At 33.1% G+C, this 16,228-nt stretch overlaps 1 protein-coding gene across 1 annotated transcript; it reads right to left on the bottom strand.

The window, feature by feature from the left end:
- Nucleotides 1-1,428: 1,428 nt before the first annotated feature.
- Nucleotides 1,429-2,328, bottom strand: LOC127839672 (uncharacterized). Its single transcript, XM_052368055.1, has one exon. The coding sequence runs from the start codon at nucleotides 2,326-2,328 to the stop codon at nucleotides 1,429-1,431; it is 900 nt and encodes a 299-aa protein (XP_052224015.1).
- Nucleotides 2,329-16,228: the final 13,900 nt, after the last annotated feature.

Consider the following 16,228-nt stretch of genomic DNA (forward strand, 5'->3'; position numbering starts at 1 on the left):
CGAGTTTATATTAAGGTAACCTTCGTCCGCTAATTTACTGAAATAGTCGTGGAATTCGATTAACGGTATCGTATTTGAGTTTTGTGATGTAGTTTTACGTTTAAATAATTTCCAAAACTCACGGGGTGATTTCCTTCTCATAGTGTTCATATGCTTGCTTTGATCAGTGTTGTACTTTAATTTAGTTTTTCTACAAGTATACTTATAATCCTTTTTCGCTGCAATCATTTGTTCTCGTGTACGCTCGTTTTTGTTAAGATTAAACTCGTATATAGCTCTGGTACATTGAGATTGTTTGGTTTTACATTCTTCGTTAAACCACTTTTGTTTATTTTTATCATTATCTATAAACCCTTTACTTTCAAGATTTATATTGCGCTTAAAATACTTTTCTCCTTTAGAATTTAAGTAGTTCGAAAATTCTCCCACTAGGATATCCGGATCAGAGTTTGAATCAATTTGTGATAATAACATGTGTTCCAGATTATGTACATCGCACGAAACATCACGAAGAAAGTCGCATTTGTTCTCGGGTTTCCATTTAAAATAAGCAATCGGATTAATATTACTAGTTGAAACAGCGTTATTCGTGCGGAGAGCAAATGTCAGCGGCGCATGGTTCGAGAATTCCGTGAAATCGTTAACGGTAAAATCTAAAATGTCCGTAAAATGTGTGTGCGCAGTTAATAAATAATCAACTAAGCTTTCACCATTATGTGTATAGCACGTTATTTTACCTATATTTTGATCGTTATGTAAACGTCCGTTCACGATACGAATATTAGTCGCTTTACAAATATCTAACAGGTTGTCTCCAAATCGATTCGTAGTAAGGTCACAAGTTGAGCGTGGGATTAAGGTTTCAATATCTGGGACAGTATCAAAATCGGTATCGCTTATATACCTATCATTTTCGATGTAATCGGCTTTATTTCCCGTTCGCGAGTTTGTGTCTCCAGTTAAAAATACCTTTCCTTTGGTTTGATAAAAATTAATATCTAATTCAATAGTTTGAAATATATCATAAGTATACAAAGAGTGGACAGGGGAATTTTCAGGTGCAATATATATAACACATAAATATACATCTGATTCAATATTAAAAAACATTTTATCTAATTTAAGCCAAACAATGCAATCAATATCATTTTTTACTAATGTAACACCTTTACGAATATAGTCTTTAATGTAAATCACAATACCACCACTCGAGCGCTTCGCTCTACGGTGTTGTAATCGTCTGTATGAGTGAATAGGCTTACTATAGCCTTTTAGGTCTAAGGTAGAGTCTTTATTTGTCCAAGTTTCAGTAAGACATATAATATCGTGACAGTTAAGAAAAGATGAAAACTTACTATCAGAGCATTTAAACGCTGTTAGTCCTTCCACATTCCATGTGACAATTTTAATGACACCCTCACTAACTTCCTATTCTTTATACACTTGCTTGTTAATATACAGTTTGTCAATCCTGAGATACGCCTCCTTACCCTCGGATCTTGCCTTTTTCATGATGGGTACTAGCCTTCGTCGGGCCTCCATAACTTCCTGTGGATATTGCTCGGATATTCCGAAAGGGGTACCTTTTAGTTCCTTTGACTCCCTGCGAACCCTCTCCTTGTCCGGGTAGTATGCGAATTTCGCAACAATTGGCCGCACTTTATTTGGCTGGTATCGGCCTATCCGATGTGCCCTGTGCAACTTGATTTCGGTTTGGGCGTTTTGCACGTGAAGCTTTGTTTCGATGAATTCCAAGATTTTTTTGTCGCACTGTTCTTCTTGCTCCTCAGGTATCTTGAAAAACAACAAATTGTCTCGCATACTCCTGCACTTGAGGTCCGTTATTTCAGCCTGTAATTTATGTTCGTGCTGGATCACTGAATCCTCACGACTTTGCAAGTTACTCGTGGATTTTAGAGTTGAGTCGAATTCACTCTGTTTTTTTGTTATGTTTTCTATCATGTTCCCACTGAAATCACACGATTTTTCTAACTCTTTCATTCGGGTTTCAAAGCTATTCATTCGTTGCTCTATTTTGTCTATTCTCGAAACTATGCCCGACACTGTTTGATGAATTTGGTCAAGTTGTGAAAGTTTTTTGTCAACAGAATTTAACCTTTCCAAAATTGATGATAAAATGTCCGAGCTTGGTGGCGGCGATGGCGTTGCCGGGGGTATAAACCCCTGTCCATAAAAATTGGGCGTGTTCATCATGTACGGAAATGGTATCTGTGTTAGTTGTGGACTGCCATCGTACTGACCTGCCTGGCTCGCCTGTGTTTGTCCGCTTATATTAGTCACGGGTGAAGCTTGAGCATTTTGCGCCATTTTTTTCCCTTTGTTTCGCTTGTTCGTGCTTTGTGTTGAGCTTGCTTGACCGTTATCCGGCGAATCTTTGGAGGGTTTGCGTTTTCTGGTCATAGATAATCATAGGTATCATCCAAATGTTCACTTAAAAACACTTTTCATTCATCCTCACTTGTTTTATTCTATAAACTTTCAATATTTTCGATGTAATTTTACTCCTTCAAAATTTTAGCCCGCCATGTTCACGCATGCGCAATGTTATGATAAATGATAGAGTGCACGCATCTTTATAGTGGTGTCCTTTCCTATACACACACACTGCATATCAATTTTGATTGTATACGTTGTATAGGATTAACGTGCTTCACATCGAATACTGTATAATCATGTTTTGTGTTATTGTTAATGTTTACTTATTTGGTTCTTTAGACATTTTAAAACACAAGCAAGCTGTTGTTGAATAATGTGTTTATTTATTTCTATCTACATGTAGTTTTCATTGAACTCCGTATATGTCATCGTGTTAAACACATATGTACGTGTTATTTAATAAGTTATTATTATTTAGCGTAAATGTCGATTTCAATAAATATCTATTCCATTCATTCATATTACTTAAACAAGTATTATGTACAAATATTTGACTATGAATGCGAAATTACTTGTCCGGTGGTGTCTTTTTCTGCTTAAAAATATGTTTAAACGATACATTTGTAATCAATACTTATAACTGAGTATTGATGCATACTTAACATATTGGTGTTCATGCATTTAACCTCTTTAAGTTGCCTTAATCTGATAGTGACAACTATTATTTTCACACAGTTAAATTCAATAAGTTATTTTGGGTGAATTTGTTTTAAAATAATCGCATAATTTCATTATTTTGTGAATTTTAATGTTGTTGTTTCCATATCGTTTAAAGATGGTTTGTGGGATGAGACGTTGTGTCACTGAATGGTATATGAATGTAGATGAATATAATCATTAATATTATTCGATATTGTCCACGTTACACACCCAACAATACGTCTGTCGATTTTACTGATTGTGCTCTAGTGGCTACACATAATATATGCACAATACGTAAGACAATAATATTATGACACACATATTTAGATTGTTCCTTGTTAAGTAAGCGTGGAATAAATGTTACGTCAAAATACTTTATATTATATTATGTTCTATGGCTGAAAATAGTTCGCATCTATATACGTGTATATGCAGCTAGAGAAAAATGTATGAAGATAAGTAGCTTCTGTTGTAGCTGATTGCCTTATCTACGCATTATCAAATGTCAATATAGACAATTAATTGGTAAACGCTTAAAGAAATCAGTTTTGTTTTCCTAGCAAACATGGCCGGACAAACATTACGGATGTTCCGCCATTTTAGAATTATCCATCTCACGATTTGTTTTATATCGAAAATCATGTCAGATAATCAATGATCTGATTACATTTCCTTGATAACACCACTAACCGTTAAGCAGAAATTAAACACTGGCGTCGTCGATTGTCTGATATATTCAATTATTATGCTTCACGTGACCCTTTCCGGATAAAATTTGAATTTACCCATCGCTGCATTATATTTATATACCACGATGTCAGCAGGCATCATATTCAAATCCAGCTTTAGTTGTTAGTTTTGAGTACACCCCAACCCATGCAAAAGACGTCGGACCTCGGACTTTTCGATACCATTTGCTGATATTTGTCCAATATTTTTCCCGAAACTCGGTTGAAAATGAAAAGGAAACTAGGAATAAGTAAAAAAAATGTTAATGTTTATTAAAGTTTGATATATTGTTTAACTTTAAAATAAAAACGGATTTCAACAACAATCTTTGCTGGTGACGTGACCATCTATAGCTGCGATTATGAGAATCAGTAAAACTGTGCATCTTGTTTCGTGACACAACAAGTGTTTGTATGTATGTATGTATTTATTTTGACCTTGCACTCAAGGATAACCTATGAAAGTGAAAGCACTTAATTGAATTGAATTTTTCTGGTTTCAATCCTTATGATGATCGTAAATCGAAAGCAACGTACCACGTGGCCGTTGCCTGTTCCGTGTCAGGATTTGATGCACAGTAAGCAGTAAAAACAGGTGTTTCAACGAGAACGTATATAACACATCACATCAAAGCTTTCTTCACCTTTTCATTGAACATGTTATCATATGATTTAATAGGACATGTTTAAATGTGATTGTGACATTCTTGTATTCAACCATTGTGAACGACATAATAATTAACATACATACTATTAAAGGTATTTTATAGTCGATGGTTTCACAAGAACAAGGTCCGGTAATATCAGTATTCAGGTGAGGTCCGATAAAAAAAAATTATCGGACCTCGTGTCCTGAAGGATTTGTGTTTGTCTTTCGCATGGGTTTGAATACCCAAAGGGGGTAATAACTTTACAAACATGAAGGTTTAAATCGGCGCAAAATACCTGTATCGCCACCTTGTTTGTCACGTGATTACGCCTCTTATATGCCGCGGTTTAAGATAGTAACGTGGGTTTCCCGAATATTCCGTACAAGACGATATCGGTAATAGATTATAAAAATCTATTTAACGATCAATGTTGGAGAGCGCTGATTTTTATCAAAAATTTGCACTTCGGACTTTTTATTATTAAAAGTGAAGCGTGTGTTTACAGTTTATTACATTTTTTTAATCTTGGAAATTAAATGTGCATGGGTATTCTGTTTTCCAATTTATAGAATTGTGAGAGACATTGTTTAAGCCATTTATAGAAACAGCAGTCGGCAACATGTCCAACCAGTTGTAAAAATGTCATCCAACCATGGCCTTTCAATACGCGGTAAAGACATTTCTAGCAGCATAACTCTATAAACGTTTAAGTTAAACGTATTAGATATTCTTGTTCATAATAATTTGATGTAACAATCCAATAGCTATATTAAAGAATGACCTTATAATATGGCATTTATTGTTCAAGCCAAAAAAGCAATATTCTCAATTTATAGAAATTTATATAAAAGGACTTTTGGAAACTTTCCTATTAGAGAACTCTTTTAACTTTATGATAGCATAGTTAAGCCAAAATTGTCTCTCGGATATTGGGGTATGAATATGTAAATGACATTTAAACTGTCAAAAAAAAATTGTAAACACCATTTGCATGTAAAGAAAATACTAATGCATGTATCGACCTTGGTGAATGTGGCCGTCTACCCTTATCTGTTACATATTATGCTTATTGCATTAAAGGGGCCTTTGAACAGATTTCGGCATGTTTTGAAGTTTGTCATTAAATGCTTTATATTGATAAATGAAAACATTGGATCTAATGACAAAATTTAAAAAAGGAAAAAACCATCAGCGGGACTCAAACCACTGACCACGGGAGTCATGGAGTAAAAAAGGCCACTTAGACCACTTGACCATCCGTCCTCGTACAATGAAGAAAATATTTTTACTTTACATAAGCAATCCTCGTTGTTTCGCAAAATATAACGACAACAACAGAACTCTCCAAATAATTCAGTCGTTTCGCGTTGCAACGCTTTATAATTTTCAGGTTTTTAAATCGTCAAAGGATGCATATAATGGTTATTTTAAAGCTTGGTAAATGTTCAGTATTACTGTTTCCTCACAAATATCATAAATAAAAAACGAAAATGTGCGAATCTGAAACAATTTTTTTCAATTTTGTCAATTTACCAAAACGTAAAAAGGCCCCTTTAACTATTGGTGTAAACTGCTAATGATGCCTAATATTTTAACCGATTTCCTAACCAATGCACTACTATGTTAATATCAATAGATAACGCCGTGCGTAATTGCTGGGTAACCAATGGTAACAAATATATTTTAAATTGCATAATGAAACATGAAATTACATTCTTACAAGCACACCTGCATGTTCGCATGCGCACACGAAAGCAAAAATATGTTATTTTGAATAAAAGAAGTTTATTGCCAAACAAGGAAATATGCACACACACGCACGCGCGCACCACCGTACATACACAAGTTGACATAAAGCGTGAACATAAAATGTAAGATTAAATTCATTTTCTCACTTAATTTCGTAATCAACAAACTCATAACATTATCAAAATGATGACAATAAGATATAAAAACGGCTGAGGTTGTTTGCTGACTAAGGCATACTACGACAAAAAAACTGTATTGACGTATCATCGGGAACAGAAACTATCGTGTCCGAAAGCATTGCAGACAAACAGGCCATGTTAAGTGCCTCTATACACATTTAACCCAAAACAGGAACCATGCGAGGAAAGGAAATCAAATGGCAGTAATTTTCGAACAATGAGGTTCCATAAATATAAAGAATGACCATACAATATTGCATTTACTGTTCAAGCCCAAAAAGCAATATTCTCGATTTAAAGTTATAAAAGGACTTTGGGAAACTTTCCTATTAGAGAAATATTTTTACTTTTTGATAGCATGGTAAAGCCAAAATTGTCTTACGTCTCTCAGATATTGGGATATGAATATGTAAATGACATTGAAACTGTCAAAAATAAATTTTGTAAACGCCTTTTGCATGTAAAGAAAATACTAATGAATGTATCGCCCTTGGTGAATGTGGCCGTCTATCCTTATCTGTTACATATTATGTTTATATCATTAAAGGGGCCTTTTAACAGATTTCGGCATGTTTTGAAGTTTGTCATTAAATGCTTTATATTGATAAATGTAAACTTTGGATCTAAAAAGCTCCAGTAAAAAATCAAGAATAAAATTTAAAAAAGGAAAAAAGTAACCCTCAGCATGACTCGAACCACAGACCCGGGACTCCTGGAGTAAAAGAAAGCCACTTAGACCACTCGACCATCCGTCCTCGTACAATGAAGAACGCATTTTGTACTTTACATTAGCAATCCTCGTTGTTTCACAAAATATAACGACAACAACAGAACCATCCAAATTATTCAGTCGTTTCGCGTTGCAACGTTTCATAATTTTCAGGTTTTTAAATCGTCAAAAGATGCATATAATGGCTATTTTAAAGCTTGGTAAATGTTTAGTATTACTGTTTCCTCACAAATATCATAAATAAAATGAAAATTTGTGAATCTGAAACAATTTTCTTTTTAATTTTGTCAATTTACCAAAACGTGAAAAGACCCCTTTAACTATTGGTGTAAACTGTTAATGAGGCCTAATATTTTAACCGATTTCCTAACCAATGTTATACAATGTATAATATCAATAGATAACGCCGTGCGTAATTGCTGGGTAACCAATGGTAACCAATATATTTTTATATATTAATATATTGCATAATGAAACATGCAATTACATTCTTACAAGCACACCTGCATGTTCGCATGCGCACACGAAAGCAAGAGTATTTTGTTTTGAATAAAAGAAGTTTATTCCCAAACAAGGATATATGCACACACACGCACACGCGCACCACCAAACATGCACAAGTTGAAATAAAGCTTGAACATAAAATGTAAGATCAAATTAATTTTCTCACTTAATTTGGTTATCAATAAACTCATAACCTTATCAAAATGATGACAGTAAGATATAAAAACGGCTGAGGTTGTTTACTGACTAAGGCATACTCCGACAAAAAAACTGTATTGACGTATCATCGGGAACAGTAACTATCGTGTCCTAAAGCATTGCAGACAAACCATGCGAGAAAAGGCAATCAAATGGCAGTAATTTTCGAACAAAATGGGATACAAAATGGGTGTAAAGTGTAATATCTACGCAATAAAATGATAATAAATCAATGAATACAATATGTTTGTAAATCATATACATATGTCTTTAGTTTTGTATTGATTTATTGACGTTTTATTCACACCTATGGCTTATTTAAAATGCTGCAATAAAAAAACGTAAACCCATTTTAAATATTATTCCTTGTTTTAATAAATAAAATTCCTATCCTATTTTTAACTATGGCAACTATTTACGTGTTGCGGCAACTGCACAAACACGCCGTTTTAATGTTAGGTGTAAACATGGTATGCTATTTTTATTGTTAGCTAGGAAACTAAATTAAGGGATTGACCTAAGTTATCTAATTAAAGATTTGAATGTTCCTGTGAGTTCATACTTGTAATTAAATACGTCCCGTTTAAATCCTCGGCTATATTGGTTTTTTGTTCAGAAATCTTTGTTAAGAAAGAATTTAAAAAATTCGTAAAAAAGTGTACAAACACAATTAGTTTGATGGTGATACCAATAAAATATCTGGGTAAGAGTGTAGGCAATACTAATTAATTTTGTATTCAAGGGCCACAATTCAGTAGTGCTTTAGGCGTCTAGCTGGTTATCGAACTTTGCTGTTAAAGTTTCAATAAAGTACTAAACTAAATTTACGTATCTTACGCAAGTCCCATATTAGAATATTTATAAACTGTCCGGGATACCAAAAAAATTTTACTGGAAAACTAAACAATATCGTCTTCAATGAAATTCGTCAAATGAAGTTTCATTGGAACATACAATTAACATTCAAAAGCTGATTTTTGCTAATAAACAAATAAATGGCATCCTCAGGAGAGTGTCTTTCTTATCTCTTGCATAAATCAGTCGACGATACTGTTTTATACAATTTACACAATGGTGACAATCTTATCACATATGCTCGGCGTCTTGAAATGCAGAATTTATTTATTTATTAATATTCAGAATGTATCAGCTGAAACATGAAATAATCAGGATTAAATGAAGAGATCTGAAAGAGACATTTAAACTGAATTTGGCATGAATCGAAGTTTGTCATTAAATTCTTTACATTGATTAATTAAAACAGTGGAACCAAATACTCAAGTAAAAACAAGAAAGAAATTAAAGGCAGAAAAAGTAATTCTAAACTGGACTAGAACGACTGACCCTTTGTGGAAGAGTCTAGCACTTTAACCACTCGGCCATCCTTGCTCAAACGGTGATATGTGTATTTTATACTTAATATAACCAAGCCTCATGGTGCTACAAATGATAACGATAACAATAGAACTCTCCAAATTATTTAATCGTTTCGCGTTGCAACGCTTAAAAATTACGAATCTAAACAATTACCAAAACGTGAAAAGGTCACTTGAAAGCACATCTCTTTAAAAGTCACACAACTGACTAGTCCAATTGAGGTTGTGGCTTCCACACACACTGGAGAAGTAGATCATTATTTCTTGAACTGTCCCGACTTATCGCCAAGAGCGTTTACATACGTTCAGACTCTTCCGTACTTTCACCCCAAAATGCTACTATTGTTCGGTATAAAAACCGTAATTATAAAAAAAAACATGAAGCTTTTCAAGAAAGCCAAGCTGTTACCAAACGCACACAACGATTTAGTAACGGAACAATACGCCCGTAAAGCACCCTCCTGTGTATTATCACTGGTGCGTCTAATTAGTATTGTCGAAATACAAAACTGATGTCGGATAGGTCAGGAAATGATGAAACAAAAAATATGTGACTTTTGTACTCGTGTTTTGTTTTTCTTTTGTCCTCTTCTTTTCCTTTGGTATGTTTTTAAATTGTTTTTTAATGCTTATGAACGGTATCCTCATTGTATCCATACTCTCGATTGATTGCAGACTTCTGTCTTTGACAACTTGTAAATCTTAATATTGTCTTAGTGTACTGGACGGGGTCCTTTAATGACGTTGGCATTACTCTAGATCCATCCTTGTGTATACATAATTGTCTGCAATAGGTACATGTAACTGTAACATAAATAAATATGTATATACAAAACAATTTGTTATTACTTAATTATCATCGTAGTCATCAACACCAAGTCAATTAACGTCAATTTTTTTTGTATCAAAGGCCGCCAGTCCAAAATACATAGATACACATTATAAGTAAACTATAAATAAATATAATATCATTACAGAGTTGTGTGAAGAACATGTTTACAAAAATGTATACGGAATGTTTTAATATAGCAATCTACATGACGAAGTTATTGATATTTTTAGATCTTAGAGCATATTCATACATACGCACGCACACACACACAAACAACAAAAACTTTTTTTTAAACGATGCGTTGATAATATATCGGAAGTATTTAATTTAGTTATTTATATTTTTCAGAAGATGATATACATATATAAATAACGTTTTCGAAAAAGCTTCATCATTATAGATCATTTAGTCATAAGTTATCTAGCGGTAAATCGCCTGAAGATTACTACCTATAAAGATAATTAGTGTTTTGTTACACTTCAAGATAGCATAGTATTCGCAATCCAGAAATTGGACTTCGTTTGTAGACAAATTATTACTTATCATGTTCTCTTTTTGTTCATAATTGCGTCTCCCAAGTGCAATTTTAGCTTTGTGGTTTGAGGTTCGAAATTTCGAAAGCGTCATCTTATATTTTGGTGTTAAATCAATTAAATCAAATCTGTATTTTGAAGCTTTTTTATATTTATAATGATGACATCGACTCGAGTTTGAAGCGTCGTCGTGCCATTTTAGAGGACAGGAATCAATGAAGCATTGCATACAAGATTATATAAATATGTTTTTATCACCCACAGCATGACTTATACAAGCATAACCAAATCTGTATTTGGGAAATAAATTTATTATTATCGATGCCCAGCAGATTCCCACAGTGTCATCTAGTGGTTTTCCCGGATGACGATGCACATGCATTTCCTAAAGATTACACCTATCACCAATACAATTAGTTTAATAATTTACACACAATGAATGTCTACCGCATTCCCCCAAAACAATACAATTGTTTGTGTTTTAATTAGCTTTCGGAATTCTTTTTTTTTACAAAAAGTGGTGTGAACAGTTTCGATTGCTTGTACGTCCTCATTTCCCCATATTTGGGATCCGTAAAAAAGTATATGTTTGATCATTGAATCAAACAAATTTGAACATTTCAAAAGGCTCAACGAAATTGCTATTGAAAATTACTTATTGAGAATATAGTATTTTGGCAGCTAGCTTGTTAATTGACAATTTCTATGATAACGAAGGGGTATAAATTATGCCCATAAACTTTTTTTAACCTTATTTGCCCTGAAAACTCCAACGTTTGGTGACCTTAGTACACCACCATTACAAAATACAATTATACTAGTTTTATTTAGATTTACTTCCATCTCTGTGTTTTGACAGATTATCTCATTAAATTAATTTATTCTTGTAATTCTTGTTTTTTTCCGCGCAATTTGGAATACCGTCAGCGAACATTAAACATATAATGTCAGGAATTTGTTAAATTGACCATTCAACGGTAAATGGTACGTATGCTGATACATATAATATGTATACAATACTGGAATGTCGCAATAAATACGTAATCAATATTGCTAAATACTAGTATGCTCCAAATATGTCTAATAAATTTTCCAAAATACTTTTAACGCTTCAAGTGCGTGTATAAAATTATTGAAATGCCATGAACGTAGAAACTATTTAACCGCTTGAACAACTGTTTTTATCTGGAACATTGAATGAGCAATATCTGAAACCTTAAACTTTAGGTAGGTCACAAATGGTAAGTTTACACAAAAGGAAAAATGCTCGTGTTTAGGATATTTCCAACAATGAACGATGAGCAATATAATATTTGTTAAAATTATTCACATTTGAAGCTGTTTAAAATCGATGCATGACTTGTTATTACGTATTAAACACGCATCTGGGAAATACATGTGCATTTGTCTTTTCTTGTTAGTCAACAAACGTTTTACAACGTTATTTAAGTATTTCGTATTGAAGTAGATAAACTGCAGACAATGACACCCTTAAATAGATTGTCATGTATATATTATTAGCTTTCGTCTTTTTTTGGAAAAAAAATTTAATTAATTTATTTCGAAACTGTTAAATTTTGAATCGTTTTCAATAATTAACCTAAAAGGAGTGATGTAAAATTTAGAAAAAAACGCATCAATCACGTCTTGAAGCCGAGGTATACGTTACAAATACATCAAGCAAGATTTTCAATTCGGGGGTAGTTTTAACGGCATGTCAAATATGCGTTACGCTTCATTAATTGCACTCTTCGGATGAATGACTGTCAATAAAAGAATACATATTTAACGTTATTGTTCTTAATTATGATACGTAATTTACTTGTTTCAATATGACGCATACATTATTTATTTAATATATGTACATGTACATGAGTTTTTATTGTCATATTGTTAAACTTCAAAAAGGTCCCTAAACAATAACACACTAATACAAGAGGCTCGCTTCGCCAGGAAAAGTCGAAAGTCTTCCCAAACTTCTGTCAAAGAATTAAATTTCTTTTATTTAAATAAACAAACAGCAACACGGACTCGTGTTAAATTCTTTTTTGTATCAAATAGGTTTCACAGCTGAGTCCGTGACATCTACAATCGATGATAGGATAAAATTACAAATTAATTTAAATATGATTAACATTTGTGGAAGCGTCTCTTGTCTCGTCGGCGGTGGTTCCGTAATCGAATATCAATGTCAACAGATTGATTGAATACAGGAAAGAACAACCCCAGAATGCTGGTGCGTCATCCTAACAACAACCTGAAAAGCGATAAACTTATATTGCGTCGGGAACGGCAGACGGAATATAAACGATTAAAAAAACCTCACGGTACAATTGAAAATTAAGAACATGTTTTTCGCTTTAATTTAATTTAAACAGCTTAAACTCAGTTATTTAAAACACTCAGTTATATTTAAAACATGCATTTAAAAAAGAAAGAAATTTATTCTAGGGCTAATCATTTAAATTAATAAATTTGTATGTTCAAAATAATGTTATTTATTTTGCAAGGTGTCCATTTTCTTAGCGTGTGTTTTGTCTGTTTTTGTTTACTGCTTTGAGAATTGCGTCGAATACTTCAAAAGTAATCGAGCGAAAATTTATTTTTCTGTAACTAGTAAAATTTTTATGTCTTTTTAAAAAAAAAAAACCATATGTAATATATGGTCATTATCTTAAATGAGTGTGATTTCTTTATTAGAATTGCAGCCGACAAACAAAGTTGCCCATTAACGTTATGAACATGCAATTTTCAATATAATCATTGACTAATTGTACATTAAAATTATCGCACATATGGGATATCTATTTGTTTACTGTTCTCTTACTAAAAACTACTATTCACAAAAATAGGAAAAAATAAAGTACTTGTTTTATAATAGTTTTCAAAATACTGCAAAAAGAATGGAATGCGGAATGTGTTCTCAAAACATTTGTATAAAGGGCCCCATTTATTAGTTTATGTTTAACCATACAAAGGCATTCGAATACTCAGAAGTACGATAGAAACGCACACATCCGATTAAGCAGTGCAATACAAATACCCCCCTTAATTTATATTAGTCTTTAAACACGCTTTACTTCTGTTTTGTATTACATATTTCTTTTTTAAGGCGGGTGAGGGCAAATACATGATCTCACTGCAAGCGGTGACTTCGAAAAAGTAAGCATTAAACGTGTTGAGAATTCTCATCATAAGTTAGAATGATCAAAATTGACAAAAAATATCGTCTTCTTTTATAGGAATATAAGCTTGAATGGTCATATGTGATTATTTGGCGTATATGTGCAAAGTTAATACGAAAATATAGGGCGGAAAAGGGGGAAAATTCCGAATGCTTTATTCTAAACTGATATATACACGTTAACAAATTAATGTCATCAGTTATTTTAGAAAGTCCACATCTATGTTTTCTTAGATAGACTCGATGTTATTACACATTACAATGTATATAGTACGCTACATGACAGAACAAACTAATAATCAAATGACCAACATTTGCAAAATGTATTTAACAGAAATAAAATGAATCGCCCTAAAGATATGTTAAAAAGCAGTTTGACTTAAATATTTTTAATCTATAGCAAATAATCACAGGTCGTGTAAATGTTTTGTAGCGAATTGAGCATATTCTGCAGCATACTTTTAATAAAACAAACACACATTAACATGCCCTATTAATCTTAAGATAAGTATTGAAGATAAAAACCAAGAAGTCGGAGTTACGGAAGGTTTATATGAGATAATTTCATTTCTATACTTCTCGAGCAATGCTCAGCACAAGAACCGTAGCGGATTGACAGAGGGACGATGCGATTACTTCATTCCTTCCTTCGGACATAATAAAACAAGGTCAGGATTACCGTGATGTCTGATGGTGTGTGTACTTCGAAGTTTATGAGGTCCTTTCCGAACCAGAGGCTACATTATGTGTGGAGCCGGGGTGTGCCTCAGCACTCCTAATGTTTTGACTTACTGGACTAACAAAAGTTGGGACGAAATTCGAATTATAGCTGCATGTTCTCGCTTTTTTGTTGTTACTGAAATATTTTTGTCAATTTTGGTGTAGTCTTGTGCTATGTGTGTGTGTGTGTTGGGGGAGCCTGAGTACCCGAAGGAAACCCCACCGACCCCCGCTTTACCAGTTTGGTGTAGCCACGAACCAAACCCACATGCCGCCGGGAACGGGAATTGAACCCGGGTCGCCTATGTGAGATTTCTGAAGGATTTATTATGCGGCTAAATATATAACACAGAAAAACATTTGATTACACATTTTGGATTGAGAGCGTCAAGTATAATTTTGCAAATTATTAATGCCCAAAAACATTATCACAAAGTTACAAAATGACAATGTAAGTCGGATGAGCACTGAAACGGTTGCTAACTAAAACAACTACTATCTTAACTTGCTAAACAATCAAAGCACGAGTGTATTGTATGTGTAAACATCTATTTTATTCGTATTCTGGTTGTCGGTTGACAATAAACCAGTTTGAAAACTAGAAAACGATAACACCACATATCAATAGGCAATGAATCCGTCACATTCTGGTCCGTTTACGGCACTAGCCATCCTTAAGCACGCATTTTTAACAACAGAATGAACTTAATTGCTTCGTGGACGTTGGTTCAGGAAGCAGATATCTCTGTCAAAAGACGGATTTATTACTGGAGAAAACAATGTGAGAAATTTGGTGATCAAAAACAACGCCACTTTGAAAAGTGATACACTCTTATTGCACCAGAAACTTGAAGATCAAAGACAAAAATGACTTTGCGTCCAGAATCCTTAAAAAAAGTTCACGCAAAATAGCAACTTATCAACAATGTTCCAGTTCAATTAAACAACAGTTTGTTTCTTATAAGATTCTATATTATTGTTTTAAAAGGAAAAATTATACTCAGGTCCATCATAAAACTGAATAAGTGCCTATGTGTAAAATAATTTAGCAAGGTTTCTATTTCTGTGTTGTTTTCTAAAATGCGAACCAATTTGTGAAGAGTTGCGGTTAGACATAAACAGTTGAGTTTTCAATCTTGCTTGCCATATTTAAAACAATAACAGTTAACAGTGCAATCATTTCTGCTTCATTCGACCATTTTCGCTAAATGAACTGTACATGAAAACATAAAATAAATGCGTTACATGGAGAGTTGGAAGATTTCTTCAAAATACTGACAGGAAAGGGTTGCTTGGACAAATACAAAATCTGTGTATAATTAAATATAAAATAAAATAAATATAAATAAATAAAGTCTTAACAATATATGTTTCTTTCGGCAGTACTTTAAAAAAAACTTCCAAAATACAATTACAAATTGTAAAATATTTCTATGTTTTGTCAATTGAACCAACACATGAACGATTGCACACTCAACACAAGTTATGATGCTAACAATTGAAATTTGTGTACAGTCTTTATTGATAGGAATATCCGCTTAAAATGTACATAATTATTTAATTATCAATAAAGTTTCCCATACATAAATATTGGGGTATGTGTTTGCCAGCGCTAAAAGTTACACAATTGAAAGTTATAGAACGTCGGTTATAAGTTAAATCTTAATTTTCCATATTTTACTGATGCTAATACACAATGTGTTGGCCAATTGCTTAAAACGATTTCAGTGCTTTTTTCGAGAGAAC

The sequence above is a fragment of the Dreissena polymorpha genome, chromosome 7, assembly GCF_020536995.1.
Source record: "Dreissena polymorpha isolate Duluth1 chromosome 7, UMN_Dpol_1.0, whole genome shotgun sequence".
In the NCBI taxonomy this organism is placed as follows: domain Eukaryota; kingdom Metazoa; phylum Mollusca; class Bivalvia; order Myida; family Dreissenidae; genus Dreissena; species Dreissena polymorpha.

What these genes read in the sequence shown, in the direction of transcription:
- LOC127839672 (XM_052368055.1), bottom strand. Translation starts at nt 2,328, where the DNA reads ATGGCGCAAAATGCTCAAGCTTCACCCGTGACTAATATAAGCGGACAA.